Below are 27,144 nucleotides of genomic sequence, written 5' to 3' on the forward strand. Positions count from 1 at the left end.
TAGATATGCACTATAGCAGCGTAAAAACCGAGAGAAAAAAAACTGTCAGTGTATATCCGCATTATCAGAAACAGGTCATTTTCAAACGTGGATAAAAAATCTTTTACTATATAGGCCTATGTTGGATATCTGTATATACTGGTCGATATACACCCACATCTGCTAAAACAACACAAATAACCATTGGCTGTACAAACCAGGAAACGGGTAAGCCTATGTGTTAAATACAATATCTTGTAAATCCAGTGGTGTTAAAACTGGGTGATGTTTAATATGGTTACCTTGTATGTTTCAATTTGATGTCTGTCTGCTCATCTTTGGATTTGTGAACGCAACGTGATATTTCACTCACTTTATATTTTCAATCTGTATGACCTTGTTAGGACTTTCAAAGCTCCGTGCTTGTGTGAAAGGACGCACCATTTCCACTCAAACAGAACTCCTAAGCAGCATATGGAGTTAGAATTGTGTCCCTATACAGTATTACTTTTTGTCACCCCAAACTTAATTAGAAGCCGGCTTTGGATAATTGGTCAGATATCTGAAATTGGACTTCTTCATTTCTTTTATCCATGAATTTCATGGACGTCTCCAGCGAGGGTGTCACCCCCGCTCTCTCGCCTTTTCTTCCAGTGAATAACCATTCCTCTTTATCTCGGGAGTAATTAAATCACAGTGTGGCACCACAGCAGCAGTTTGACCTCTGTTCAGATGACTTCAGAAGCTGCTATATTTATCATTTTGCAAAGATTAAAAATAATAATAATTCATTTCTTTGTGATATGGAGTAGCTGGTTAGGACAATCAGAGTAAAGTTTTTCACGAGTTTAGGCCTTGGAAACGAAACATGTAGTAAAGTATAAGGTTGCTGTTTTATCTAGTTCATGCTTAAACAATTGCGTTAATTTAAAAATGGAAATATGTGTGTTGTTATTACCTGGTCAAACTAAGCAGGACAGGACAACATTGCAACTGAGCTCTATACTGTATTGGTTATTATTTTTCTGTTAAGATAGTCACACTTTTACCCAAGTACCACTTTCAGGTACTGTACTTAATAGAAGAAAGGCCATCATTCACTTAGCCATAATCAGTAGATTTATTTATTTATTTATTTATTTATTTATTTATTTATTTATTTATTTATTTAGCCATGAGTAATTAAAGGTTTATTGTGAAAATATTGGCCGGAACTACAACTGTTTTCGGTGTCATTTTTACACTAAACGATGGCGACGTGACAGTCTCTCGTACGTATATGTGTTATTGAATTTGAATTAGTCCACAATTAAAGAAACGAGTTTTCAAATGGCGCCAGTTATAGAAAAGTAACCTCTTGTGGGGTTAACTAAACTTTTCGCAGACGTTGTTTACATAATTGTGTATCTGATACGTTCTGATTCAGGAATGACTGCAGTAAATGTGTCCTTCGCTGCGTGTGGTTTTTTGGGCATCTACCAGCTGGGAGCTGTGGGGGCTTTTCTCCGTCATGGAGACAAGCTGCTTGCCTCGCTCAAGTCCTGTGCAGGGTCCTCAGCTGGGGCTCTTGTTGCTGCCGTCATGCTTACTGCTCCGGATAAAGTCAAGGTAGACAGTTACGTTTTCAAAACATTTGTAAACAGTAGGCGTCAGGGTCCTTCCGGGTGGCGAAAAAATTTGTCATTAGCCTGAATTGAAAACGATGATCACAAGTTGAAAGTTGTTGTGTTTGGGGTTGCGCGGTCAGGTATAACCGGAAAGGTTTGTGGGGGTTTTGTTTTAGATGTAGACATACTTAAAAAAAAATAAAAATAAAAATAAAAAATCCTGCAGAACCTACAACTATAGAAAAAAAATGTCTAGAGGAATTGAGTCGCATTGGAGTCATAATTACCATCTACGTCCTTCTTCTTGTCAGATGACATACTGGGTGATGGCACTTAAGGGTAGTAGTTAGCCAAAACTGCCCTTGACCAAATTGTTTCCGAACAACATTTTCATTTTGGAGCCTCCCAGTGGCTGTATTTCATGCCGTGACGGACTAACAATGTGTTTATTATTTAATATTTTGTTAACAAATTGATGCTCTGTTCTTTATCTTTCAGGTCTGCAAAGAGTTTACTTACAATTTTGCTGAGAATGTAAGGCAACAGAGATTTGGAGCAGTCACACCTGGATATAATCTCATGTCCAAATTGCGGTAACGTGACAAAATAACATACATTGCGTAGAAGTAACTGAAGCAGGGAAAATAAAAACCACAACATCTAACTCAAGTATCTGCCACTTTGCAGAGAAGGGATTGAGGAGATGCTGCCTGTTGATGCGCACGTTTTGGCATCTGACCGCCTCCATGTTTCGTTGACACACTCCAGAAGTGGCAAGAACCTCATCGTGTCCCGGTTTAACTCTAGAGAGGAGCTCATACAGGTGCACAAACATGAACACACACCCATGAATGATGTGCATTTCAGTTTAAAGCAGTGAGATATTTTTTCCTGTCCAATTTGGACTCAAATATTTACTTCCAGTTAGAGCCAACATTAACAGTAATACCTCGAAAGGACAAACGACTACGCTCAACACAATGCTTCCTCTCGTGTAGCCACAGAGAATTCCGCATTTCTGAGAGTTCCCTCTGCCACCTCTCGGCATGACTAATCGATTGTGGAGAACGGTGCAATGACAACAAGCATTTTTAACACATTCAAGCCATGTTTTCGACCTTTTTAACCATAGATATTCAATATACCGCAAACTTATCATTTCTTTTATTGAGAATAGTTAAATTTCTGACTAGGGAAGCACAAATATGCGGGAGATTACTGTATCACCATTGTTGGAACTTCATGGTATACTGGTATACAACCCGACACAGCTATTTTGCCGTTACCCATTTTTCACCGCTAGATGTTAGCCTCCTACCAGCAATACTGTGGGCATCACAATAGCACAAAATGGGGGGAAACATAAAGCAAAGCGCAAATATGAAGAGGATCAAAGTGATGGCAGTGAACTTTGTATGCACAAATTGTACACCCTGGGCCATCAGAATTTTTAATTAACTAATTATCTTCATTGCAGTCCAAAATATAACCACTACCACCACCATCAATCCAATTAAAACACAAAAATAAGTGCGCACAAGGACATTAAAACAAATTACAGCTATGTAGATTTTGAATATTATCAAAAACAGGATGACCCAGTTAATTGAAACTTCTGCACAGTATTACTGAAACTATTTCAAGCAGTTATGTACAAATTTTCATGATTATTGATCTTTGACCTTGACCCTGGCCTATACACATGGACCTTTTTTTTATTTTTTATTTTTTTTATTTTATAATAATAATAACCATTTTGTTGCTCCCTTAATTAAGGCACTCCTGGCTAGCAGCTTTGTGCCACTCTATGCTGGGCTGCAACCGGTGAAGTTCCGAGGAGAGGTACTTGGCCTTGTTACAACTGAACTGATTGTGATTTATTTATTTAGTTATTTTTTATGTTCGCTGTATGTGTACCATTTGTGTTTTTGGTTTTTGTTTTGGGTTTTTTTCAGTAGAAATGGATTGATGGAGGCTTCACTGACAGCCTGCCAATCCCGCCTGTGGGTCGAACCATCACAGTGTCTCCTTTCGCTGGCCAGCAGGATGTGAGTCCGTTGCACAAAGGTCATGCGTTCGAGACCCAACTCAGGCTGGCCAACATGAACATAATGGTATGTGTGATCATTTGTGATATGTAAATATGTACCGTATCTATGTGTGTTACCAGCATCACAGAAAAACGCATACAATGCATAAACTGAACAAAACTGGCTATATGGGAGTATTTTATAACCCTGGATAAGACTCAACAGAGACTCTCAACAGCTGTTGATAACTTCAATATCAAAGTTGAAGAAAGAATGTCATGTTGAGATCTCAAGTACTGTTACAAACACAAACTTTGAAAGTGATCTAAATTTAACAGAGTTGGTAAACGCAGGCAGGCCTTAGGGAGTTTCAAAGCATGCCAAAGTTTGTCTACAATGAAGCCTGCAGGATCTCTTTTTCTGCATTTATAGCTCACAACCGTGTTAATAGTGTATGTTGGCTGTAGGGCATCTTATTTAAATTGCAACAGAATGGATGTTACCGGTGTTTAGGAACGTAACAGTTGTAGGTTAGGTGCAAGACAAAACAAAGCATTCACATTAGCACCAACGTGTTTGTTGTTTTTTTGTTTTTTTTGTTTGTTTGTTTGTTTTTAAACCACCATTCATTTCACATTTTAGTTCAGGGTTTATATCCAACATCTTGGCCACTCTCATTTGAGTCAGCATTTTTTTTTTTTTAATTAGATCTATAATTGATTTTCATTCGTTCAGTGGTTTGTGAAGTCGGGTACACGTATACTGGTAATCAAGCTAAATTTGATCATTTTCCTTCCCCTGCGATCAGAGTCAGCAAAGATGTGATTGTCAAATTCCTGTGGTGTACATTGTATTAAGTTTTTTTGGTTTTTTTCCTCTCCCCAATCAGCTCATAAAGCAGATGTGGCCGGCAATTGTAAATGTTAACCTCTTGTATTTACGATCGCAAATCCTCAGAGTATATTTATGCTCAACAATAGTGAGTTCGGACAAGATGCAGGCTCCATAATTGTGACATGAAACAGGATAATAGCCAATTAGGAATTGATGTAAATCTGTTACCAGATACAAATAGAGGAGCAAATGGTTGTGTTGAGTGCTTGTATAATGTATTTCACAAGTCATTCTCATGATAGAAAATAAAGAAACTAGTTTGCGGCCGCAGTGTAGTTGAGCTACCAGTTAGCTTCGCTTCTATTTCTTCATTGTATTTTCCAGCAGTCTTGATGCCCTGTGGCACCATGCTGCCTCCCACAGGTCAGTCTTGGTAGTACAACAGACATTATGTGTGTGGTGTACCGTTGTAGTCAGCTCGAGTGCACTGCAACCTAGTCAGCCCAATCAGCGCACTGTCGTTGTCTTCTTTTACGGCTCACGTTAAACAATTCAGTAAAATCAAGAAAAACAATCAATATGCAAGCCGGCTTTTTTATTACGTGCCATTGTTCACAAGGTGTGCTTTGGTGAAAACTGACACAATTTTGACTGTAAGCATATGGTGGTTCAGATTTGATAAAATGGTAGTACTTTGCATGGTTATTAGGGTTATACTAAACAATCCCTCTGTGGCTGCGCAGCACAATGTGCAGCCTTACTGTGACAACTTCTCTCATTCCTGGATGCCAGCACATTCCATCGTGCATGTGTGTGGATTGGATCTGTGTATAATTAATGTAAAAAAAAAAAAAATCTGCTATTTAATAGGGCACAATATATCGAAAAAATATGGATATCGCGATATTGGCCCTTGCAATATGCATATCGCAAAGGCACGCAATATGTTTTATATGGAATTTTATGTTTTTTATATGAATTTGACAAGTCAGATGGTAACTAAAATGTACATCGCCATTCAATAGTTGAAAATTATCAAGACATAATTACAATTAATTAACTAAGATTACATGAAGGTTGCTTATTTTGCCCCATGAAAAATGTTTTTCTTTCATTAGGTAATAAAAATGTAATTTCTTTGGGTACATGTTAAATATCGCAATAATGTCGATATCGTTACGTTCAGCAAGTATATTGCATATCGCATGTTTTTCCAATGTCATGCAGCCCTAGTATTTAACTAATTTTCACAAAAACCAAGATAGAGTATCAAGGTTGTCTGGAAGGCTGGTTTGTGATTTTCAATTTTGTCTTGTTGTTTTGGTCTCCACAGTTCTCCATGGAAAACATCAAAAGACTGAACCAGGCTTTATTCCCGCCGCCTACCAACAGAATGCAGTTCCTCTGTCAGGAAGGTTTTGATGACGCCATGAGGTTCCTGAAGACGGAAGGTTGGATGAGCTAGAGGGATGTGAGTAAGAAGAAATGGTGGGAATTTCACTTCAAATAAGGTGCAGGTTCCAGATCATAAGCAGGTTCTGCATTGGTTTAGGTGCAGTAAGCAAAAGCAATGACTTTCCCTCAGGGCAGTATGTGATCTTCTTACTCCACACATTCTGATATATTTCAGGAAGAAGGCAAACGAATTAGGCATTGATCTGTGAAACCGGCGGGGATTTATTCTCGAAATTGGTTGCCTCATTTCAGTGAGAAATCCCACAGTGCATTGGATTTTGTGGAGTCAACATTTCTTTTTGTAAGATGTTGACTTGCAGTCACGCTTCGAATACTTGATTTTCTCCGTTATGTAATTGTAAGCCTACCTGCTGCTTCTGATAATGAGACTTAATTATGACTTCTCTTAAATGAAGACTTTGCGTCGGAGGCAAGCTATTCCCCAGCTCGCATGTAATATTTCATCATATTGTGCTACAAAATTCACTGCCACTAATGAAGCAGTTAAAGGAATCCCCAAACAAACCCTCTTGAGAAGCTGATGCAGTACTCACTCCTGGGAATGCATTGTTAGTGAGATTGCTTTTATCATTATTTATTTTATACCCAAGTAGTTAGTTTTGCTCGCTCTCAAGACACGTTTTTCATAAATGAAAATCAACTATTCACATTGTTTGTCTGTATACATCTGTGTTTATGTATGTGCATGTACACGTCTTCTTTTGCAGATGGACAATTCTTTGAGAAAGAGGAGTCAACATTTTCATTGCCACTCCCAGTTTAAGATTACTCCCAAAACTAAATGTACAACAACAACAACAACAAAAATTACACTCTGTGCATTTAAATCAACAACACAAGTTTTTGTGCTTTTGTTTTTGTGTTTTTCTGCTATCTTCATGCCAACGCATGATTTGAAATGCCATACAGGTAGATGAGCAAGCATCAGTGTCAGTTTTATAACCGTTCGATCAATGGATATTTGAACACAAATGTGGAGCAACACATGTAGAAAGAAAATCTAACAATCTTCAATGCATGTATTCTTTATCATCTGCAAAGAATAGTGACTATTACTGTAATTTACTGAGGAGTTGAGACATCTCCATGTATCCATTTGTCTGTTTTTTTAAAGGTGCATACATTACAAGTAGCAGCAATGGAAATTGGGTTGGAGCAAAAAGGTTCATTCCAATATTGTAGATATCTTTTTTTTTATGGAGGGGAAAGATGTGTGACAATTGTTTTGGGTTGTGAAAGTGGTCACGGAATGAATTAAATGCGTATCTCAAGGTATTTGTGTATTCAAATGATCACTGTGAAATAGAAAGAACCACATAAACACCATGACACAATATGTTTGTATGTGTTTGTTTTTGGCATACATGAAAATGTGTGAGTTATCATGTAAAACTACAGAACAGTTGTAATGTTTGAATTTGCATCTTAAATGTAAACATTTTCCTCTGAAAGGTAAAGACAACATAGTTGTTGTTGCCCTCTGATAAAAGGATATTGATCATAAGGACACAGGCACTTAATGACCTGCAGTTTGTCTGTTGGTTTGGCAGGCTACTTATCGAGCTTATTGTCCCTTCGGTATCCTTGCTGGGGCCCTGCTCATCTCATGTTATTGTGATAGATATCCCCTTAAATGCCTTCCCCGCACTCTTTGAGCTTCCTTCAATTTTTAATTAATTCAATTTGCACTTTCGAAACTTCACTCAAAGTTCCTGATGGCAGTAACAGAGGACGCATGTTACAGCACGGCCAAACCGAGTTGCCTCAACAAAACTTTTTGAATATAATTTTCATTTTCAATTATGAGTTTTCCTCTTCAGTGGTTTTTTTAGACTGATAGATTTTAATTACAGATTTGTACAGGAAAACACAGCCAACCCAAAATGATTCTAGTGTGAAGCCGCAGCTTATCATCGCCTTTTTTTTTTCCAAACAGACGTGCAGTACTGCAGATTTCATCATTTCATAGAATGAGATTAAGTCATGAAAAGTAAACAAAACAAACTTGTTACATACAGCATTCAACATTTTGTTTTTCACATTGTGTTGTGGCAGACAAGTTGGGGCTGACTCACCATGACAAAGCATGTGCGCACAATTCCCTGAGCATCTGACAGTTCCTGGCCAAAAAGAACACTAGTTGCTTGCTGGAGCAGCTACTCACCAAACATGGCTCCATGTGACTTTTTTTCCTTCTTTCCCAAGCTCAAGGCAGTCGTAAAAATGACACATTTGAAAGACATGGATGACATCAAGATTGCCGTGATGACAGAAATGCGGAGCAAACTCTCCAAGAGTGCAATCTGTTAGATTCCCGAGGGATCACTTCAAAGGGAGAAATTATTCATTTGAGTTGGAAATAGATCCTTTGAGACATCTGGAACTTTTCTGACACGTCGTTCACGAGTTACAAGTCTGGCAAATAACGGTAATGACAAATTCTTGCTTGCCAGTTCAGATATTGTCAAACATTTTCCCAACAGTTTTTGGTCATTTTACCCCCTGCAAATTAGTATTATCCGTAAACTGCATTAGTTTTGTGATGCTTTTCAAGGCATTCACACACAAATTGTAGGGAGTTACTACCTTTAGTTTAGCAGCTTAAATGTATGCATGTATAGAGCTCCCTGTTACTGTGTTAACTTCAGTCTGCATGTTAGAGGTGGTATTTGTCTCGTAATGTAACTTTTGACCGAACCTTAAAACGGTAAAGTACAATGTCTTACACTCAAACCACAACATCCCTTTCACAAATTCGATCAATCCCTCAGAAGCTTCATCTCAATCTCCCACCCCAACAGATCACTGCAACATTCCCCAGGTCACAGCCAGAAATGAGATTCACAGCCTGCAGCAGTACAGTGCTCATGAATGCAGCCCCAAGCTGAAGAGGGGAGAATGTGCGAGTGATGGAGGTGGGTCTGCATCCATGCACCAACATCCGACTCTCAGCCCCTCGGCTTTGATGGCAGCAGGTAAGACAAGGAAATGAAAGCTAAAGGGGAAGAATTAAACTGAGCACTCGTCTTAAGTGTAACTTATAACTATATCCACCGGTGGCTAGTGGTGAAAGTACTCTGATTTTTACTCCTTATTCTGTCATATATATATATATATATATATATATATATATATATATATATATATATATATCCTTTGCCTTTTAACTCTAAACTTAAAATGTCTTCTTTAATTTATTGCTATGTTCCTTAAGTAGATTACAGTTTCTGATGTATGTAACAAATTTGGTTGTCTGCCAAAAATACTACTGTATTTTTAGTTTGACAATTATTTACTTTTACACAAGAAGTTCAATCAGTACTTTTTTTTTCTTTTTTTTTACACAAATATCTGTACAGTATTCATAAATACAGCGTGATTGCTACTGTCACAGAAAAGTGGAAGTGACTTGCAATAATCAAGAGACAAAATATATTTATGATCGACCCCAGCTAGCTCAAGCTAATTAAATAAGATATCATTTAAAATATTTAAGATCACTGTAGCAACAATCTCTGAATGTTTTAGGCATAAAGGTAAACGAGGTGGAGCGTTGAAAATGAGCATATCTCCACCTCCGGCACTTGCTCTATCTTCTGTCAGGTATAATTTAAACTCACTTTGAAATAGTAATCCCCAAAGATTTGAAGCACATACATTGGAAATTGTGATTGGCATAGCCCTGAAAAGGAGGTATACTGGTGTGTGTTTCTGTAATTTAACCTAAACTACCTCTGACATAATGTGTCACTCAAAAACACCGTCGGGATTATCCTGTGGCAGGTGGGTGACAAGGGCCTTAATTGTGTTTTCATGTTGAAGCTTCAGGTAGAAAGATAGATAGACTACAAATTCTGTCTTCAAGTGAGTACTGATGATGAAGTATGCAAAACACGCTCGGTAATTTTTTATTTTTTATTTTTCCGCCTTGATCCATGTGTGTTTTCCATGAAAAGACGTGATGGTCTTGCACCTTTTAAAAGGGACTTTTGACATTTGTTTTAAAGTGATTGATTTCAGCATAAAACCCCTTTGTGGGTCATCTTTCTATTTTAGTGCTGGAGAGTTGAGACTGCACATCCCACAGGTGCAGGATCAGCCTTGGACAACAAATCATCAATAAGGAGGAACAAGTGCAAGGGAGCACTGCAAACATGTCACATTTTGGATGTAAGGTGATGACTGGAAGAAAAGTTAGTGTGTGCGTACGTGTGTGTGTGTGCGCGCCTTTGTCATTGCTACATTGTGGGCCCCATACACGCGTTTTTCTAGGTTTAACTACCATTGTGGGGACCAACTTGAAATTGTGGGGACATTTTTGATGGTCCCCACAAGTTCAGGCCTCTTTTTGAGAGTCAAGACTTGGTTTTAGAGTTTAGGTTTGAATTGGCTTATGGTTGAGGTTAGGGTAAGGGTTAGAGAAATGCATTATGTCAATGAGCTATGAGAAGTCCCCACGATGTTACTTAAGTCAAACATGCGTCACGTGTGTGTATGTTTTGGTTTTCGTGCACACTAGCATAATGCCGAGATGAACATAAAACACGTAAAAATATATAGTAGGCCTATGTTGGAAATATTTCTTTTATGTTATTATTCCACAAGGTACTTTAATAGCAGACTGCAATACATCTATTTATTTGTCCATTCATTAATTCATTCATTTATTAGCTTATGCAATACATTTCCTGGGAATACAACTGTTTAAATTCTGTACTGCAGCTTACAGTGCCAAACATCCCCCACTCAACACAACACTGATACTACAATGTGCAACCTTGAGGCTAAAATCCTATTACCAACCAGTCTTTAGTCCATTCAAACATTGGTTAAAAAAAAAAATAGAATAAAACAATACATAAAACTATCCACAGATGTCCAACAAGACCAAACCATCCTTATTTGGTTTAGCATCAAATACATTTCCTCTCTCCACTGTATAATGCTGCAGTTGTCATTCAGATTAATGCATCATTTATATAAAGATGAGGGATGAGGGAACATTAATATTTTACAGGTTATTCTCAAGATCCTCCCCTCTGCAGAATTTGTAAATTTTAATCCTGCTGGCGTGGCATAAAATGTACTTTAAACGAAAAGCTTCCCTATAGCCATGCTGAGTGCTAGAAATATGATTACGGTATATGAAGAATTTAAAGGGAGCAAATTATGCTTTTTTTTTTCTTTTCTTTTCTTTTTTTTAAAGATCATTTAAAACACTTCTAATATCTGTAACAAACCTTTGCCAGAATACCCCAAAAGACAATATATGTACAACACTTTACACATGCTATTTTTGTCTTGCTGAAATTAGAACATTTGTGTCATCAAGCAAGCCCCTTCTTATCCCGCCTTTTATACTGCTGGGCCAATGGCGAGCAGTGAAATGTGCGGAGAAAATTGTGTGAATTAGCCAGACTGCTACATAACAGCTTGCCGACAGACACATTTTTATATACACTTGTGCCGGAATATATGAGTGCCTTGACTGTCAAGTTTTTCAATCCGTCGCTTGGTCAGTTTTTCACAGATTTTTGCATCAAACAGGCACAGGTACAATTTAAGCACAAAGTTGTGTGTTTACACTCGAGAATGAGGCCCAATATCAACTGGTTGTGGTAATGAGCCATGAAGATTGTTTGTCAAACGCCAGTGGAGGTTGACAAATGAAATTCTTCCATCAATCAGCATAAACCAAACCAAACTGCCCAAATGATAAGTTAGTGGTGGGTTTTAATCACGAAAATACATACACCTTATTTTGTGCCACCTCAAGGAGCTGAAGAGGAAAAATGTGTTTGAAAAAAAAATTTGATGTATCTGGACCAAGACTGAGTTCTAAGTGATTTGGAAGGACTACTGACATTATTCATTTTCTGCATCATACAGTAGTACGAGCTGATGCAAGAGAATCAATGGTGCCCAGAAGTTGTGTGGTGCACAGTGTGCACATGCAAGCCAATGAAGCCTGTTGCAATCATTTGTGAGCATTGACTTGGTGTGCGCAAAGGACACGAGCGGAACAATCCTTAAAATAGCAAGGAAAAATGGCAAATCCAAGAGAACATGTACGACAACATGGGCATAGGGTTTATTTTGTTCTATATTGAATTTGTACAACAATTACAATTACATTTAATACATACAGTTAATACAACTACTATAGACATTATATACATAATTTACACTAAGAAATAACTAATATGAACTATAATTCCGCCATTATACAACCTTTTTTGTAAATACACTCTAAGGTGACACTTATTGACAATGAAGGCTAACAACACATGGGTTTTCAGCAGCAAATTAATTAAGTTCTCAAACTTGGAACAATTAAAGGAAGTAATTATTTGATTAATTACTGCAATTCTATGTTGGGAGTTGTTTCCCTGTTCATGTGCTTTGTCAGCAGCTGAGGCTTAACGCCACCTTGAATTTAGCGAGATTAGGTTGTGCATTCCGATTGGCTGACAAATCAGTGCCTCTGAGTGACTCGCTAATTGTAGTGATATTCCTCATCTTGTTTTGTTTGATTATTAATCATATTTCTGCTGCCTTGAGACATGTTGGAGTCTTGGAGTCTGGAAGGTTCTGCTGATGACTGGACCTTCACCATTTGCAGTGATGGCTCGGATCTCAAACCTGTAGATACTGCCAGGGAGTAGGTCAGAAACTGCCAGAATGTTAATGTCCTGTGATGGGAAACACAGTAAGAGTGTGTGAAGAATAGCACAGCAAAGCAAAATTTTGCATATGGGTCATTCCAGATTTGGGGGATAATTTGGGCGCCAACTTTTTTGAAAATCTGACCATTTATTTATTGTACGTTTTCAAGAAAACAGAGTAATAAAACATCACATATTGTAATTTGATTCAACCAGTTAACCCATGTACAGTACAATTTTAGAGATATATTATTTGTTGTCTAATTTATGCTGCGTTCGGCAAGACCCTATATAGGCACTTGAAAAACATACCGGTATTTAAAAGTATTGTTGATTAAACATTTTACCATTAAATAAATAAAATACAATTGCATTTGAATACTGCTTTTTTATTTATTTATAACTACTTTAACAGGGTTGTAAATCAATGTTAGAGTACATGCTAGCTGTGTTAGCTATAAGCTAACTTGTCAATAAATGTGGCTAAGTAGTTAAAAAAAAATGTTGCCAAATAAATACACTAAAAATAATTAGAATTACATTTTATTTAAACCCTAAATTCATTTTAATAATACCTTCATTACATTACAAACGGGGATGTAAATCAATGTTAATTTTCGTTTTTGCTCAAGAATACATGCTAGCTGTGTTAGCTGCTAAACGTAGCTAGTACGTAGTTTAAAAAATAATGTTGGAGAGTGCATATGCTACAATTAATTAAATACAATTTGATATTATTTGAACTCTAAATTCATTTTAATATTACTCTAATTACATAAGCAGGGATGTAAATGAATGCTAATGTTAACGTTTTAATTCAAAAATAGATGCTAGCTGCGTTAACCGCTATAACTGCTCAAAGACATAGTTGCCTTATGTCTTTCTGTTTATCACGAGTGACACATTGCATTATGACATAAATTGTTGAAAATATGAACAATAGAACAGGAGTTCTAGGAAAGTAGGTACTGTCGTTTCTGCTGCAAGTCGCATGACTTTTTTAGAATAGTTTTTACACCAGATGACATGGCAATTTTGAATTTGGGGCTTGGGAACAACAATGACTGTGGGGAACTGGCCAACAATTGAAATAGCAGCATGTATTATTATAGACGATCACTGAAAAACTTGATTTGACATTTTTTACATATAAATTGGCCAACAAGAGGGAGGGAAACGTCATTTTATGATCTATTCATGCGCTGTTTTGTGTATTTTAAATGATATTTGGGAATCACTTTTACTCCAGTTCATGTAATTCACACAGGCGCATGTTTCTGTATGTTGTGCATGGATTATTTAAAATTTCATGGAGGTTCAGAAAAAGCTCTCCAATTTTGGAATAACCCATGTGCTTGTAGTTTTGTACTGACTGGGGTTAAGATCTGGGATTGGGAGATGTTGTCATCACTGAATCGACTGGTTGGCGTGACCTCCATTAGGGTCACCTGGTAGCCAGTTAGGTGAGGCCGAGATGGTCCGGCAGGCACATCCCAGTTAAAGATGCCAGTCAGTATATTGCCATGTAGCTTGAAGGAAACTGTCAGGTTGGTTGGCTTGATCAAAGCCTTCTGAGGAGTCACTGTAAGAATAGATTCATGTTGGAATCAACTCTGAATGTGCGATTGTTTATGCATACTGGTTAGGGGTGTACAATACAGTATTATGTTCGCACAGCAGGAAGCACTGAAGTGCGTAGACCACAGGGGGTGTACAGCGCACTACTAACACACTACAGGGATTCTCAGACTGGGGACTGGGAGAGGTAGCTTGGGGTCTGCAAAAATGATTAACAATAACTTGTCGGATTATTGAAGAAAAAAAAAGACTTCTACATTTGGAGAATGACTGATAATAAGATGATCCTAATATACAAATTACTCCTCTTTTCCTGATAGCTTTGGGTCAATTAAAAGCGGTGATATGACTGATGTATCAGCACATGAATCATACATTCCTACTTGAATATTTATTTATTTAATATTTTTATTACTTTACTCCACTTGTTGTTAAACTATATGTTAACATTCCAAATTTTCCTTGCAAAAATATATTTTTATTCTTGAGTAAGAATATTTATTACCATTACAAAATGCAACTTTTATTTATTTATTTATTTATTTATTTTTAGTGCTGGGGGGAAAAAAAAGATAAAACTGATTAACACATAGTTCCCTTACATGTTTCTCCATTACAGGCTATGGGTTTTGGACTCTTGGCTTGGATGGCAGAACAGGAAGGCGTAATGAAGCAGATGCTCTTGGCTGGCGGCCGACTGGTCCTGCTGACAGGCTGCAGTAGGACTTTGTACTTACAGGAGAAAAGCAAACCCCGCAGGCTGGTGAAGGTCTCCTGTGATCAAGCCAACACACAACATTCACTTACAGATATTAGGTATGCATTTTCTAACCTGACGGGGCTCAAAGTTCAATTTCCATTGTGATTCTCATCCATGAATCAACATCATAATGCTCACTAGAAACCAAATCATTTATTCTACATAGCATGTGTCAACTTGTAAGAATGATATGCAACCTGTGTGCTGGTCTTCTCTCTGCGTGCGCTTTGTTTGTGCTCACAATACTCTGGTACCCACTGGATTCGGTAGTATTCAACTGAAGGATCTACACAAAGAATAAGCGCCCGAAATTAATTAGTTTTTTGGGCAAGGAAGAAAGTCAAATATGTCTTAAAGGCGGGTTCAAGGATATTTTTGTGGCTGCGTTTTCCGGGTGGATCATCTTAACGAATGTTTCTCGATCCTGTCAATCAATAGGCGTAACGATGTCGTGCGTGCTCGTTCCTAGCCGCGCATGCACACTTCGAGTGTTTGTAGCATGTAGCTAGCTTGGTGTAGTGAGCTTCGGATTCGGCCATTCATCGTTGTAGCTCCACCAAGCTGACCGCGTACTTTCAAAATAGCTGAGAGCTGCAAGAGGACATCTGTATGAAGCAGAGACTGATGAAGATGAGCTCGGACGTTAGTGACATTTGAGAGGCGTTTCCCCCAGACGAGCACGTGACAAACAGATGTTTGGCTTCCACTTTTCGAGAACATCATTGAATCCACCTTTAAGTACAAAAGTCAAATAAACATTAATCCCACGTTCATCATGCAAGTTATCCGAATTAGCCTTAAAGTACGTCAAAGACACGATTTAAACACACGTAAATTTATGAAAACACACTTCCTAAAAATATATATTTATGTGACCACAAAAATACATTTGGAAGCATAAAATGTGAAGAAAGTGCATAATTTAAAATCATTTGTTTTTATATTTTTAGCCTCAAAATACCCCTCACCCTACACACTTTTTAACACATAGCACCAGAAAATGGTTTTATATGTATAACTGAAAATACTGCAATATAGTAGGGGTTGGCAATATGGTTTTTAAGAACTCTGGACAATTTAGGAACACTGAAATCTCACTGATTTTGCTATTAATACTGTAGGTAGAGTTTTGAGTAAACTACATTTTTGGTTTATTGTATAAACTGTTGGCAACATAGCTTCCAGATTCTAAATGCAAATATTGGCATTTAGAAAATTAATTTGCAGAATCAAAACTGATACATACCCCCAAAAGTCCATGTTTTGTTTTTATTTTGATCTGATCTCTCAATTTTGTCCAAAACTAAATTATACATCCTCACCTTCATAAAATACAGTCATGGTGTAAATAACACCAAAAAAAACTGAACCAAATACTCAATATATCCTATTGATTTATAATTAATAATTTTGCATGATCTGTTCAATTGAGAATGTAGGCAATTTTAGCAGAGGTGGTCAGCATCTTGAGATGATTAAGGGGGAAAAAAAGTTTATAAATTTAAAAAAAATTTAAATTAAAAAAAAAAAAAAAACTTTCGCAAGGTGATAATGATGCATCCATGTGACTCAATAGTATGGATACCTTATCTTGACAATTTTAAATGTTCTCTATGACACATTACAGTCTTATTTATTGATAGTTTTACTCATTTGCAGCTGTAAAATGAAGCATGCGCTCATACGCACCTGTGCTGCTCTGCCAGTAAATGTGAACCTGAAGCTGTCCATTTTGATAGAATGGCGTCCCCACATGCAAGATGTCAGCCATGGAGGATTTTAGTTTGGCACTTGTGTCTGTAAAATATGAAATGTCCTTCAAAGGCGATGCAGTCGTAATAATTCTAGCATACATATTGTACATACTGAGCTGAGTGCTGAAGTGTATGATGGCTCGGGGTCCTTTCAGCTGGGTTTGTTTCCAGTAGGACACAGCCTGGACTTCCACACTATACGTGCAGTCGGACCGCATGCCATCTAGCACCACCTGCCTCTGTATAGAAGAGTCCACATGAACTTGTGATGTTTTTTTTTTTTTGTCCATTTCCACAATTAATCACTGCCTTTGACAAGTATACTTGTCAATTGTATTTTTTAGAGCGGTGCTAAATGGGGGCGAATCTGAGCATGCTCCACTGTAAATATCAAACTTGGAAACAACTTTACTGATGCCCAACCACCGGTAGATGACATCATTGCCCCATTTTATAGGAAATAAACACAGTTTCAGAGTCCATGGGAGAAATGGCTGTATTTTGGCAAACCTACATTTTTCTGCTGTCAATTATAAAAGAACGGGACGGGACAAAAAGTAGGGAGTCTATTCTGTTATTTGGTAGATTCGGTTTATATATAATTATTGAATGTAATATCACGTGAGTATTGGAAATGTAAACATTTTCTATAATGACTGGCAGTGAATGAGTTAAAAGGGTCATAGGCGCCCTTACCTCACTGACGAGCTTCCTCCTCTTGGTCAAGGACGAAGCAGCGGGTTGGCCAATAGCAGTCCAAGTCCAGCTGACCTTGTAGTGGTGAACAGGGACATCGAGGTCTTCAGGCATGCTCCACTTGAGTTGGACCCGCACCGACTGGCCCGAGGCAAACGTTATGTTGGTTACTCTCAGCTCAGTTGGTGCGGGAGGGCGAACAGGATCTGAGGATACAGTTGTCGAGTCACAAGACAGGAAAATACAAGTGAATTACAGTTTCTTGTTTTTCATTATAAATGTCGTAAGATAATTACTGAAAATGGTGTTAGCGAGTTAGCTGTGAGCTAGCTCATTCAAATTCAAGTGTCAAGTATTGTCTTGTATCAAATTCAGAAGACGTTTATTTTGTTTACAGGGAGCTTACAAACTTTCTAAAGGTTGCTGACCTCTGCTGGATTGAATGTGTCGACTAGGAGTGGTGAAACCTCGGGTTCCGTGAGTATTGACAGCTGCAACCCTGAACTGGTACCAGCGGCCCGGTCGGATGTTGTACAATCGGGCTCTCTGCTCTGTGGTCTACCAAGTATCAAGTGTGGTATCGTGTTTACAAAAAACAACAACATGAAGCCTCACATCGGTAAGCGGCCCACTAACCTGTGCAACCACATGCCAGGAAACGGCAGCAGCATCGCTGGGTTGAATGCCAAAGTTCCACCTTGTCTGCAGGATGTAGAGCACAGGCTCAGCGGAGATATTGAACCTGGAGGACCAGTGCACCTTCAGATCGTCAGGGGAAACCTCCTCAAAGCTCAGCTCCTTCCTTGGTTTCAGTGGAGCCCCTGGGAGATTAATGGGAGTCATCAAGCAGCAATAAAAGTGGAAATTATAATGTCTCCAAGTCAGAGTTCAGAGTACAGTGTAGCAACCCCATTCTTCCACCTTCTCTATGTGATGTGTGCAAACACACAGCCAACAACAAAACACTCAAAATCTGCCATGCCAGAAGCACCAGCCTACATAATGGCTGTCTAGTCAGACATTTGTTTTATTTTTCTGCCATCATCACACTTCCATCTTTCTACTGTAGCCTATGTGTGATGTGCGCACACAGCTGACAATAAGGCACTCCAAAGCGGCCTCACCATGTGAACGAATTCTCTCATTTTACGTAGTGGGGGACGCAGTGCTGTTTTATCCGGGCCCAAAAAGTCGGGCTAACTGAAATGGTGAAAAACGGATCACGGTATATCTTCACAATTGAGTAGCTACTACTACACTGTAGATCTCAGGGATTCCACATGTAATAATGAAGTTGGTAACAATTCTCAGAATTCACTTCAAAACGTCTTTAACAAATTTGCTAGCCCACTTATTGACAGATTTATGGAGGGAACCTGCAGAAACATGTCCGGTGCTTACCTGTCCTGTTGTTTTGATGTCATTAAAAAAAAAAAAGTTTTGGCGCCATCTGGTGTCAGCCTGGTGACAAGCACCAATGTTGCGCTGAGGAGACAAGCTTTGTCGTCTGACCACAACTTTGCTTTAAGAATAAAAGTGGTCGTTTTAAGAAGTTCAGACATTTACTTGATTATTTGTTTGTTGAACATATAAACCAACAACAAAAATACTGAAAATAAAAAATATTTAAAAGATTTTTTTTAAATACATGAACACGGTCAGTTTACAGTTTACAGTTTACATGTTCAAAGGGGAGTAGGAAGAAGTAAAAAAAACAAAAATCAAGTCCTACCCATTGACAAAAAACAGATAAACTTGCAGATATAAACAGCTGCACTTATACGTGCATAGATATGCCAACAGCATTGTGCATTTAGTTGATAAGCTAACATTTTTACAGATAAATAAATCAGCACAAAGGCTTACACATTCATGTTTAATTGCATTCTATTTTCTACATTTGTACTGACATACTGTATATGATTTAAATATTGTTGTTGTACTTTGTTTTTATACATCCTTTTAAATACTTTTTCTTATTTTGATTATATATATATATATATAAACACCTGAATATTGTGGCAAAGTAGGTTGTTGTGTACCTTGTACGTTTCTGAGGTCATTTAAACTCAACTAGATCATAAAATTTCATTGTGTTTAATTTGATAAATAGTGAATTTGTTGGTTTTGTATATTTTGATCGGTTAATAATTCTTATTGCTCTTTTTTGTAATTTCAAAAGAGGGTACATTGTTTTGTAAGCAATTCCCCATATTTCCACAAAATGGGTTAGATATGATAATAAGAATGAGCAATATAATGTAAATAGTGACTTCTTATTCAAAACATCCTTTGTTTTGTAGAGGATCCCTATAATTTTGGATACTTTCCTTTTAACATGATCTATTTTGGACTTGCAGCTTAATCTTTCATCAATAACTATACCAAGATTTTTTTTTTCTTCATATTTTCTATTTTCTTAGAATTTACTCTAACTGTGACTTGGTGCTTGACCTAGTGCCAAAACTATAAACTTTGTCTTGTTTAAATTCAGAGATAATTTCGTTGGTGTCAAACAATTTTTTAATGCTATAATTCATTTTTCACTGTAGTCAGGAGCTGTTTCGGATATTCTCCAGAGCAATAGAGAGTTGTGTCATCAGCAAACAAAGCCCTTTATTATTTTGGAGACACAACAGATATCATTTATATATAATATGAATAACTTAGGACCAAGCACCGTGCGAGATCAATTGTTTTCATTGTATGTTGTTAAACAGCAAATACTGATATCTGTTATAGGTCACTTTTAATCCATTTATATGCTCAGCCTCTTATGCCGTATCTTTCTAATTTATTCAATAATATACTATGATCTATACTATCAAATGTTTTTTTTTTAATCTATAAAAATCCCAATCTAAATTCTTTGTTTCATTTATTGCACTGACAAACATAGTGTAGGAGTTATTTTTAATATATTTTTCTACTTCATATTTATTGCTTGGCTCAGGAATTTCTTTCAGTAGGTTTTAATTAAATTAAATTCATTAGATATTTCTATAATTTTATCAATAAAAATATTTTTATCTTCTAAAAAATATTCTGGATGATCTATTTTTTAGAATTATTTTTAATTACATTATTTAATATTTTCCATATTTCATGTGTTGCTTCTATTCTGCTCCAATAGTGTATGATAATAATCTTTCTTACTTGTTCTTATAATATTTAATAATTCATTTTTATAGGACTTATATTTAATTTCAGCATCAACAGTTCGCAATTTTCTATATATTTTTTTATATATAAACTTTTTTTCTCTTTACATGCATTCACTATCCCCTCCGTCATCGATGGGTTATTTAGGCCTTTATACTTCCTGGTTTCTTTAATTAATGGACAATATTTAATCGTATCAAGTTTATGGACTCATCTGCCACATCCAACATGGCGATCGCACCAAAGGTCAATGCGTTGAGCCCTTAGCCTAAAAACTATTGTCTTGCAGACAAACTTCTTTTTCCTCCAAGTTGTCACACTCACCCTTGTAAAGGTCTTCTGGCGACTGGCATGTGTGACCGCAGTCATTGGAGCAGCACTTCTTCTGAGCTGGACATTCTGCGTCGTGATCACAGCTGTCGACGCAGGCGGCCGCGAAGCCACTGGCCCGTTTCGGAGGCGGGCAGACGCCTTGCTTCACTTCCAGTAGCGTCTGAAGGAACTCGCAGCTGGCCACACATTCCCAGTGATTCACGGGAAACCAATTCTGAAGACATACAGGGGATGTTTCAAGCACTTCATAATCCCTTTCACCACTGTTGTACTATGTAAAAGAGAATATTATGATACATATACCTCACATGAGTTTTTGCAGTTGCGTTTCCTATTCATGGACCAGGAGCCTATACAGGGATGCAGGCACTGTTGAGGAGATGGGAGTGAGAGAATTAATTTACATTGTGCTTTATTTCAATAGACATTGAGGATATGTCATGTTGACATGAAAGAGCATAGTGAAAGTACTTTTGTTTTGTTTTTAAACTGTCTTATGATAAGTTTTGAATATACTGTATTTACTATACTGTAAACTACTACTGTATACACCGCTTCATTTCACCACCATGGGGCAATTTAAAAGGCACATGGACAATAGACAAGTGTTTTCTACATAAGTACATATTTCCATTAATCAATATGTTACTGATAAGTACATTAGTGCCGACCAGGGGGGAGCGATTCTGGATTGGGAGGCGATTGAAAAGTTTCAAAATATCACGCCAATCAACTATTTTGGATTTTAAAATGTTGACTTCACAACAGTAGGCAGTGCTTTCCCATTGATTAGAAAAGAAGAAAACGGTAGGGAGGGCTTGTTAACTTGGGAAAAAATTGTCACTCTCTCCATGTAATTTCCTTCCTGAAACATTTCAGCCAACTAGATCTCACCTGTTCTGCATTTATTAAAAACAAATTTTCTCCCAAAACATATAAATACGTTCTATTTTAAATGTTTTAAGTGTCCCAAAGACATATTCATATATATATATACATATTTTATTCTGGAGCATACTGTATACAGAAATGCCAGAGCATACAAAAGGCTTTGATGCAGCCTCTCAACTGCAAAGAACGGTTGAAGAAATGGTCGTTATTACACAAACGGCCAGCAAGTGGCAGCAGAGCAAAGGAGATCAACCAGGGCCATGTTGGAAAAAAAAAAAAAAGCTCAATGACTTACAACTCTAAATAGATTTGTGAATAATAATGAAACTTGGCTATATTCTAATCAATACTAATTGTAATGGTTCTGTTCTCAGGGCTCTGTGTTTTTTTCATTCCAGCACCCAAGTGATTGGTGGGCCACTACTGCACCTGTTCCCCATGAACAATCTTTGGACTATTAAAGCTACTATGTAACGCCACCACTGCTAGATTATTCATCTTGCTCACTGCCGTGTGGCCAAGTGTATTCTAGCGTTTTCATAGCCATTCATAGTTGTTTACATGTCTTGTATTACCATGTTGCCCTTTGTTGCACCTTCAGAGTTGTTTTATTTATAGTTAGCCTTTTAACACCTTTACCTGCTCACGATACCTTTTGCGTTTGTGCTTTTGCCACATTATTCTAAGTTGTACTTTTTATTTCGTGTTAAACCATTTGCTGTGACTCCTTGCCCTGTTTTAAGCAAGTGGGTTTTTTTTTGTTAATGAGTATTTTCTCCTTGCAAGTGTCCTCAATTGTGTTGATTTGTACTGGTTGTTTGACCAGCTTTTCAGGTGGTTTGTTTCCGCGCATCATGTGGAATAAAATCTCATTCCTCATTTTTTGTGCTCTGCGTGTTTTGGGATCCACTATCACCGACTACCCTGGCAACTTAACACTAATTGCACACAACGGAAACAGATAGAAATGTACTTTTTTTCCACTTTAATCTTTCTTTTGGTAGGTTCCATGTTTTTATAGCACTATAACACAATATTCTGTGGGCCTTGCAAAATCAGTCAAAATCCTTTTTTTTTTTTTTTTTTTTTTTGAGGCGGTACTCAGTGTAAAAAGTTTGAGAACTGCTTAAACTCACGACTGGTTTTATTCCAGTTGGAGCCAGTTGGCTACGTGCACAGTGCACACTGGCCATTTGACGACGCGACGCTTGGCCTGTCATCTCTCATCTTCCCTTGCGGGCCTCGAAAAGAAATCGCCTCGCTAATACAGAGTGACAATGCCACTTCTTGTGCCATCGCTGCTTTGCAAATCCCAGCGATGCTTCCTTTTCTGCCCCATTTCCAGATGAAATCAATCACTTTGTTCTCGCTTCCCCGCGAGTCAAGGGAAAAACTTTTTGGGCTGAGCTCGAGGCCGCTCCCACTTGACGTTAAGGACATATAGTTGAATGGAAGGCTTCATTTGTATTGCAAAGACAAAACTGCACATTAGTCCTAGCCAGGGCGGGAGGAGATACACGACTTGCTCATGTTGTGCACCCTCAGGTGAAAGACCAAAGCATACAAATTTCTTACCTCAAAAGAGTGCATTAGAAAGATATTTGGGTACTCAGTCGCGTACTCTTTACGAGTTAGAATCTTGGTTTTGAAGCAATGGTAGCTGTCCATGAAGACATTTAAAAAATTAAATTAAAATTTAATATTGAAAATATATATTTTTCAAAGAAATCCACGTCATGGAAATACTTCAATGCTCTAAAGGTGTGGTTTTATGTTATTTACAATATTTAATATTATTTTGAAAATCATACAAACCAATAGAGAGAAAGAACGTTGGATAACAAAAATATTATCCAAAGTGTACCAGTGTACCAATTCATCATTGTGTTTACAGTTAAAAAAAAAAAAATCCAATTTCCCTCCCTAAACTAACAAACTTAACCTGTCATGTCAAAATATCAATAATCACGCCCGAAGATGTACATTTCTGTAGGTGTAAAAAACAGGATTACAGAGGATGCTATTCAATAATTTTGAACCAACAGTTGAAATCACTGATCTGTATATATTACTGGATAGCTGATAAGCCAAGACTTTTAAAGCCACGAGGCCGCCATATTACCACTCCCAAGAAACGTCGGCATTCAACATTGGGGTTGAATTTTGTGTAGTTACAATGGAAAAAGTTGTTCTGTTTGTCTGTGTTGTCTGATTTTTGCTGTGTTTCCGGTCTGGGGTACAAAATCTAGTTTCTCTTCAATACATGAGATAGCAGCACTTGGTGTGCAGGATTCCTGTGCCCGGATCTGAACGACTTCTGTTCACACAGAAATTCTGCATTCAGTGTTCAGTGACATGTACAGTGTATACGTCCAATCAGCACTCTGCTGGAATTATCAAACGTTACCATCTGAAATATTGCCATGCACTGTAGCACAAGACCTCAGAGGAAGCTTGGAAAGGGTTTCAATTTTTACATCTCAATGTCCATGATGGGGTGCCAGATAGTAATCAATCAGAGATCCTGAGGAGGCCTCCATCCATCCATCCATTCATCCATTCATCCATCCATGCATCCATTTTCTTGACTGCTTATTCCTCACAAGGGTCGCGGGGGGTGCTGGAGCCCATCTCAGCTGGCTTTGGGCAGTAGGCGGGGTACACCCTGGACTGGTTGCCAGCCAATCGCAGATGTTCAATCGAATAATCAATTAAAATAGTCTCGACTGTGTGGGAAAAATATTGTAACTGCACACACAAAATGTGCATAAGAAGAGTCTCTTTCGCTCACAATAAAATCTACGCTGTAGGTCCTCGATAGGCAATCCAAAGCTTGACATAAGAGTACTACTTAGCCTTTTTTATTTGAGTGTAAGTCCCCATATTTTTTTTCAATGTCATTTAAACGCTCATGCAACTGCAAGCTAGAATTGACTGCCTACTTCATTCTAATTCATCAAAGAAGTTTTGGTGAAGAAAAGTACTGCACAAAAATGACTTACCTTTGCGCATTCTTTATGACTACGGCACCAGGATAGCAATTCATTGTTCTGAAAGGAGGCAAAAAGAGAGAATTGCTAATGGAAGAAGAAATGTCCTGACCCTGACTCTGTTGCAGAGCTAAGCTTGAACAGAATAAAAGTGTTTGAATGCTGACAGAATTTGTATGAATGTGAAACGCTTTCAGCATTTACAAAATGGTAACTAACAGAGAGAACATGAGAACATGGTTTTCTTATAAGTTACAAGTGATGGTTTACAGCTTTTTTTCTTTTTTGCCTTTATCAAAAGTGATCACCAGACTGTGAGACTTTTTGTACTCAGAGTCCTTTATTAAACTTCAGTTACAAATAAAAGCACCTGTTCTGCCATTATGCTAGTGAAATGTGGAAGAAGGAAAATTCGTACAAATTAGAATTGAAGAAGCATTTAGGATTTCACTCTAATCACAAGCAATAATCTGTTATTGCTTGTGATTAGAGTGAAATCCTAAATCCTGTTTGAGCTAAGTGTGATTTTGCTTGAAAATGACGGTACCATGATCATATTTTAATTGTTTTGTTTTAAGCTCATTACTGTATTGTGTGTCAATGTTCAAATGTCAGAAGGACCTAAAACTATGTTTATATATACATACAATAAATATAAATATACATTATTAAATGTAGACATCTGACAATAGATTATGTGCAAAAAAAAAAAAAAGTTCAATTCATGTAGAGCTGGTTGCCTCAACCATTTTGAGGAGGTGTTGTAGTCCACTGTGAAAGAGATCATTCAAGAATTATCTAATTGATTGAAAACTGTGACTTGTTGGCAATTGGAAAGAACGATATACATGTCTGATTACAGTATTTACATGCCCTACCTTGACCATCTTATGATGGATATTATTTTTTTTAAAATCAAGAGGGTTTTTGAATTATCATTGATTAAAAAAAATAATAATCCTGAAAATTGATCAGAAGACTTTTGACTGATTAGATAGGGTTATTGAATACATGTCACATCAGATTTTCAAATATGTACAGTATGTCTTCACATATTGTACAGTACTATATTCAAAAATGTCAAACTATATAGTCATGGCACATGCATATTAATGGCATTAAACAATCATTAAGACAATAACTTTAAAGAAGAGGGCCAAAACATATATTGTCAATTACATGTGACCACGAATAATAAATCTGAACATGATGATCCCTACTGTTAGCAGGACGATTTAAGTGTAGTTGAAAAGATGAGTTTACTGTACCTGCAGTGTTGCCGCGCTGTGCAAAGTCAAGCAGCGGGACATGCATCGCGCTCTCGGGAAAATCTCCCCATCCTTGCAATCATCATCATCGTCGTAGTTGGAGTCTTGGGGAAGCTTTTTGGTGCAAGCACCGGAGACCAAGAGAAGCACGAGCACGATTCTCTGAGGCATGGCAGCCTGCATTCTTGTCCTGGTTGCGAGAGAGCGGCGAGAGAATCGTTTGATAGAACTTCGCTTCGAGCAAAAATTTATAGCTGGGGGAGGAGTGCCATACATGCGGGAGGTGTGGACGGATCACCAAGTGAGTACTACGTGTCGGACCAATGTGACAGCCGTGCAATCACACTAGGCAGAAAATCTTCAAGCCAAGTGGCAATTTTGTAACGCTGCTCCAATGGGCATATGTCAAGAAAAACTACAAAGGCTCCACTGTCAAATGATGATGGACTCACCTCCCGTCACGTCCGTCTGGATGACACATTTATCGAAATGGAAAAAAGAATTGTGACTTTTGGGACACCCTGTGTTATCTTCTTATAAGAATGGGGGTTTACTTGAACACAATGACAGTGATGACTCGAAGTGTGATACTTTGTCTCCCGATAGATTATCGATACATCTACACAAGTATCGCGATATTTGTAGTTAGTAACCAGCCACTATAACAGCTCCATTGTTCATGAGTTATTGAGCAATTACTTGGCGGGCCACTAGGGGGAGCGCCTCATAAGAGTGGCAGGAAAATGGATGGAAGTCTTCAGGCGGAGAAGACTCATGAGTTAATTCATTATTATTATTATTATTATTATTATTATTATTATTATTATTATTATTATTATTATTATTATCATTATTATTATTATTATTATTTATATGTTATATTATGTATTATATTGTTTATATTTATTTATTATTTCTCTTTTTATTATTTTTTCATATTTATTCTATTATTATTTTATTTTTATTCATTATCATGATTATTATTTATTATATTATAGATTTATTACCTGAGCAATATATCGATAATCATGGTATCGTCATATCGTGAGATAATCGTTATCGTGAGCCTTGTATGGCATATCGTAGCCAGAGGTTCCCACCCCTAGTGATGACACCAGTTT

The 27,144-nt window shown here is 37.4% G+C and overlaps 2 protein-coding genes across 6 annotated transcripts; one reads left to right on the forward strand and one right to left on the reverse strand.

Moving 5' to 3' along the window:
* The first annotated feature begins 1,201 nt into the window (after positions 1-1,201).
* On the forward strand, positions 1,202-19,324 carry pnpla4 (patatin-like phospholipase domain containing 4). 4 transcript variants are annotated; one of them, XR_013282479.1, is made up of 12 exons: positions 1,202-1,250; positions 1,406-1,587; positions 2,085-2,179; positions 2,274-2,409; positions 3,363-3,428; positions 3,545-3,700; positions 5,784-5,921; positions 8,132-8,354; positions 8,728-8,901; positions 9,983-10,101; positions 14,789-14,985; positions 17,777-19,324. XR_013282479.1 is itself a non-coding variant. In XM_077514424.1 (8 exons), exons 2-7 carry the CDS (start codon positions 1,408-1,410, stop codon positions 5,913-5,915), a joined length of 765 nt encoding a protein of 254 aa, XP_077370550.1. In that variant the 5' UTR covers positions 1,202-1,250; positions 1,406-1,407; the 3' UTR covers positions 5,916-5,921; positions 6,634-7,260. The 4 variants fall into 4 exon arrangements, 2 of the variants coding, with proteins under 2 accessions (XP_077370550.1, XP_077370551.1); XR_013282478.1 differs by having other exon boundaries at positions 9,983-10,096; XM_077514424.1 differs by lacking the exons at positions 8,132-8,354; positions 8,728-8,901; positions 9,983-10,101; positions 14,789-14,985; positions 17,777-19,324 and adding an exon at positions 6,634-7,260.
* anos1a (anosmin 1a) lies at positions 11,981-26,233 on the reverse strand. Of its 2 annotated transcripts, XM_077514421.1 has the most exons (13): positions 26,024-26,233; positions 24,768-24,815; positions 21,178-21,243; positions 20,866-21,088; positions 18,016-18,200; positions 17,808-17,937; positions 17,380-17,585; positions 16,796-16,922; positions 16,619-16,726; positions 15,127-15,215; positions 14,772-14,943; positions 13,965-14,173; positions 11,981-12,618 (listed from the first exon to the last, which is right to left on the reverse strand). In XM_077514421.1, the coding sequence occupies exons 1-13, from the start codon at positions 26,204-26,206 to the stop codon at positions 12,463-12,465; spliced, it is 1,902 nt and encodes a 633-aa protein (XP_077370547.1). In that variant the 5' UTR covers positions 26,207-26,233; the 3' UTR covers positions 11,981-12,462. The 2 variants fall into 2 exon arrangements, with proteins under 2 accessions (XP_077370547.1, XP_077370549.1); XM_077514423.1 differs by lacking the exon at positions 13,965-14,173 and having other exon boundaries at positions 12,479-12,618.
* Positions 26,234-27,144: the final 911 nt, after the last annotated feature.

Source organism: Festucalex cinctus, chromosome 2 (genome assembly GCF_051991245.1).
Source record: "Festucalex cinctus isolate MCC-2025b chromosome 2, RoL_Fcin_1.0, whole genome shotgun sequence".
Lineage (NCBI taxonomy): Eukaryota > Metazoa > Chordata > Actinopteri > Syngnathiformes > Syngnathidae > Festucalex > Festucalex cinctus.

Coding starts and splice junctions, on each gene's coding strand:
- pnpla4 (XM_077514424.1), top strand. CDS start 1,408: ATGACTGCAGTAAATGTGTCCTTCGCTGCGTGTGGTTTTTTGGGCATC. Junction 2,410..3,362: donor CTAGAGAGGAGCTCATACAG/GTGCACAAACAT, acceptor CCCTTAATTAAG/GCACTCCTGGCTAGCAGCTT. Junction 3,429..3,544: donor CGGTGAAGTTCCGAGGAGAG/GTACTTGGCCTT, acceptor TTTTTTCAGTAG/AAATGGATTGATGGAGGCTT.
- anos1a (XM_077514421.1), bottom strand. CDS start 26,206: ATGCAGGCTGCCATGCCTCAGAGAATCGTGCTCGTGCTTCTCTTGGTC. Junction 15,216..16,618: donor TTACTGGCAGAGCAGCACAG/GTGCGTATGAGC, acceptor TTCTTTGTGTAG/ATCCTTCAGTTGAATACTAC. Junction 14,944..15,126: donor GAGAGAAGACCAGCACACAG/GTTGCATATCAT, acceptor GCTTGATCACAG/GAGACCTTCACCAGCCTGCG.